We start from the raw sequence: 3,627 nt of genomic DNA, 5'->3' as shown, positions 1-3,627 counted from the left end.
TTGTTGGGAGTGGGTTCAGTTTGGTCGTGGGTTCAGAGTGGGTTCAGTTTGGAAATATTCTTTGAGGCGCAGGCGTCGGAAGAATTCTTCTAGTTCTCCACCTTGAAGTATTGTATTAGGGTAATTTTCTGGACAGAAATTTAGGCCTTTAGAAAGGACAGATTTTTCAGTTTTGGTAAGCGTGTGTGTGGAGGATACTCATATAAGCTGCTATGATGCCGATCTTAACCTAGCAACACAAGTGTAGCAAAACCACTCCACCTTTACTCCTGCTTCATTCATTATCCAAGTTAGGGTGACTTAGCTAAGTTGCACCACTGCAGGATCCAGCAGAGGAAAGTATGAGATCATAGCAGTTGATGCATGCTTTCTAGGCACAGCCCAACCCCACATTTTTTAAAGCAGCAAAACAGATTTGTTCATATTCTGTGTTAGTGTAGCACCCAGCCTGGGTGGGTGCGTTAAGTACTCCCTTTGTGTCTGTGACTTCTGTCCAATGCACTGAAGTAATAGTGCCATAGGGAGCCCTTGATATGCTGATTCTGTTGAGGAAGGAAATGACTTTCTCTCTGCTGTTTCCCAGTGTGATTTAAAGCCAAGGAATGCCAGTGCGCTCTGTGCAAAGTACTGACCTCCCCACCCTGGGCTTTGTCATCAGCAATTCTTTCTCCTGTCCTGAAAATGGACTCCCTTTCCCTAAAAGGGTGTACTCGCATTTGAATTAATCAGTGACACCCTTTCAGAAAAGCCACTCCATTTCCTTGAATCAAGCAAAGCTGTGTACTGGAGAGGGATGGCATATGTGTCTTAGTCTTTTATTAGTGGTGACAGTTTTGCTAATGCAGTTGCCACTCTGCATGAAAATAAACAGTATATGGTACTGCTCAAAGCTGTGTATTTTCTGCCTAATATATTTTGCCTTAAGACCAGATCTTAACATCTGAAGTGTTTATGATGAGTTGGCAGGAAAGGGAACTGTTCTGCCAGACAGGGAGATTTCGGCGTGGGGGGAGGGGAAGTAGATGAATGAAAACTCTTAATGATTACAAGTGAGCCTAACTATAATTATAAATTGTCACAGACCTTCCTGCAGCAAAGGGGCATAATAAAATATGCCAGTCTGAGAGGACTTCTTATGTAAACAAACCATTTTTAATGGTTTGGTGGCATTCCACAAGTGTTAATGTGCAAATGACAACAGGGCAATCAAAATCAACATGAGAAGTAAGACCAAGAGGCTGTAAATAGTAATAGCTACACAATAGGAGAATGAAGACAGTAACTCGGTGAAGTGTCATGGGGCATCTGCAGGTTGCAGATGTACTGTAAAAAATGACCCATCTTCTTTCCTCTTAAATGTGTACAGTATTTCTTGTATTTTTTTTTCTCCTTTCAACAAAGAGTTACTCTTTTTTTTACTTAAAAAACACGTGTCATAGATTGATGGATGAGCTGTTTTCATGGGCCCTGTAAAAATAGAGAATAGTACTGTAAACTGCAAGAATATCAGAAAAATCTGTAGGGTAATAGATATGGTCCATTTTATATCTATCTGAAAATGCGTTTGCTTTGTTATATTTTTCAGAATGATCCTGTCAGTGAAATGTCATATTATAGTAAATTGCTAAGATGTCAAAGATGTATAAAATAGCTTGATTTGAATATTCTTTTATCCATACAGCTCAGAGTATCACCTGCATAAACAGACACCATAAACCATCCCTTTTTGTATCACCCAACCCTGTTTCCAATGAAAAATGGTTCTGTTAACCAAGCTGTGTACAGCCTGAACCATTCTATTTGCTATGTTTAACTTTGCAGATGCCGTGGAATGGCACGGAGAGGGAAATAGCAATGCAACCTCTACTTTCTTTGCCTTCTGCCCCCATGACATCTAGTTCATAACTGCTTGGGCTCATATCAGAACTTGTGCCAGTGGGCTTTACCTGCCTTCCCTTTTGTTTCATCTCTTGGAATTTATATGAAAATTATGATGCTCTTTGAGGGTGAAACCAGTGGACAGAGTGGTTAAGAGCCAGTCAGTATTAATATCAGTACTAGTTGATAGAAGATACTGAAACAAGCCTCCCTGGCCACTAGCAGATTGATCTATACCAGTAGGTTCAACCTTGGGTGCCTTGACATCCTTTCAGGGGTGACATTCAATGTTATCACTGTTAGGTGTGCAAACATGACTCACAAGATCAACTCCGTTTTTAAATAGGGATCTGTAATGTTAAAATCATTCTGACCTGTTGTGATCTGAATTATTTGCAACAGGAGAATTGCTCTGTAGTCCAAGAAAGGGAGTGAAAACTAAGAGCTGGCATTTTTCAAAGAGTGCCTTGAGTGTTTGAGTGGTGTCTCAAGTATAAAAAGGTTGAGAACCACTGGTGCTTTTCCTATATATGTATTTCCCCTTTCTTTGTCATGGTTGTAGTCCTTCCTCTATCCACATAGAGATCTAGAATCAAGGGGGTTTGTTAGTAATTTAGAAAATGTAATAAAGTTGTTTCATTTTATTCATTCTGTCAAAATAAGTTTTCCATTGCTCAAATGCATTTTCATGCTTAAAATACTGTTCTGTCTGTTTCCCTCTCCTCTTTCCCCCTCAGAAATCAGTCTGAATTTTCGAGATCCTCCAACTAAAATTACTGTTATTCCCGAATCAGTGGTTAAACCGGAATGGAGATTACCTGAAGTTAAATACCGGTTTATAACTAGGTAAAATAAAAATTTCTATATTTCCTGAAGGGTGAATTTTTGTTAATTAACATTGAATATTGAATGATATTATAGATAAAAATATAATTGTGTCCCTTGCCCCCCCTCCACCCTTTCTCTTCGGTTTCTCATTTAGGAATTTTTCTGAGTGATTTCCCTTTTGAGTCATTAACAAGTGTGTGTGTGTGTGTGTGTGTGTGCGTGTATATATAAACAAAATTCTCCAATTTTTATTTTTAGGTCAGAACTGGATGACTTACCGAACAGTCATTCCTGTGATATAATTGGCCTTGTGACATTTGTGGGACGGACTGAACGGACAAAAAAGAAAGGTTTCTTTAATAAAAATTGTTTTAAATATTTGACAAAAATTATAGTTTTAATGGTGTAATTGTGTGTGTGTTTGTTTTGGACAGGACGTGGTGAAGATTTTTGGACAAGCCGCTGGGTACATGTTATTGATGGGACCTCAGATCAGCCATTCATAATGGAATTGTTTGCCACATCTCAGCCAGATGTGTTTGAACGTATTCACCCAAGTATTTATCTTTTATAATATTATGATAATTGTATTTTCTTTTTTATTTCAATGCAAAATACATTCTTAGATGAGCATGAACTTTGAGCACCAGACATCATTACCTTAAAAAAAATAGCAGTATAGATTTTCCTTATCCCGAATCAAAAAATAAATGACCTGAATGAAACCAAACCCAAACAAGGCACCCCTCAACAAAATTGGTAACCAGTACCATGCCATAATATGCCCAGTACTCTAGGTAAGATGGGCTGTTTTACTCTGGTTCAGACAAAGTTGAATGAATCTGAGTACGTAAGAGAACATCTGACTGACAGTCCCATTCTCTCTTCCTAGGTGAAGCCCTTCTCATAAAAGTCCACTGA

At 38.6% G+C, this 3,627-nt stretch overlaps 1 protein-coding gene across 1 annotated transcript; it reads left to right on the top strand.

Moving 5' to 3' along the window:
• The first annotated feature begins 2,442 nt into the window (after positions 1–2,442).
• Positions 2,443–3,444, top strand: LOC102375520 (RPA-related protein RADX-like). Its single transcript, XM_006039355.3, has 3 exons — positions 2,443–2,724; positions 2,965–3,056; positions 3,141–3,444. The coding sequence occupies exons 1-3, from the start codon at positions 2,567–2,569 to the stop codon at positions 3,278–3,280; spliced, it is 390 nt and encodes a 129-aa protein (XP_006039417.1). The 5' UTR covers positions 2,443–2,566; the 3' UTR covers positions 3,281–3,444.
• The last annotated feature ends 183 nt before the right edge of the window (positions 3,445–3,627 follow it).

This window comes from Alligator sinensis, unplaced genomic scaffold (genome assembly GCF_000455745.1).
Source record: "Alligator sinensis unplaced genomic scaffold, ASM45574v1 scaffold2959_1, whole genome shotgun sequence".
Lineage (NCBI taxonomy): Eukaryota > Metazoa > Chordata > Crocodylia > Alligatoridae > Alligator > Alligator sinensis.
Note: the sequence above shows the minus strand (reverse complement) of the source record. Positions and strands in the feature narration are given on the sequence as shown.

What these genes read in the sequence shown, in the direction of transcription:
- LOC102375520 (XM_006039355.3), top strand. Translation starts at nt 2,567, where the DNA reads ATGCTTAAAATACTGTTCTGTCTGTTTCCCTCTCCTCTTTCCCCCTCA. An exon ending in AAATACCGGTTTATAACTAG is followed by an intron (nt 2,725 to 2,964) that starts GTAAAATAAAAA and finishes TTTTATTTTTAG; the next exon opens with GTCAGAACTGGATGACTTAC. An exon ending in TGAACGGACAAAAAAGAAAG is followed by an intron (nt 3,057 to 3,140) that starts GTTTCTTTAATA and finishes TGTTTTGGACAG; the next exon opens with GACGTGGTGAAGATTTTTGG.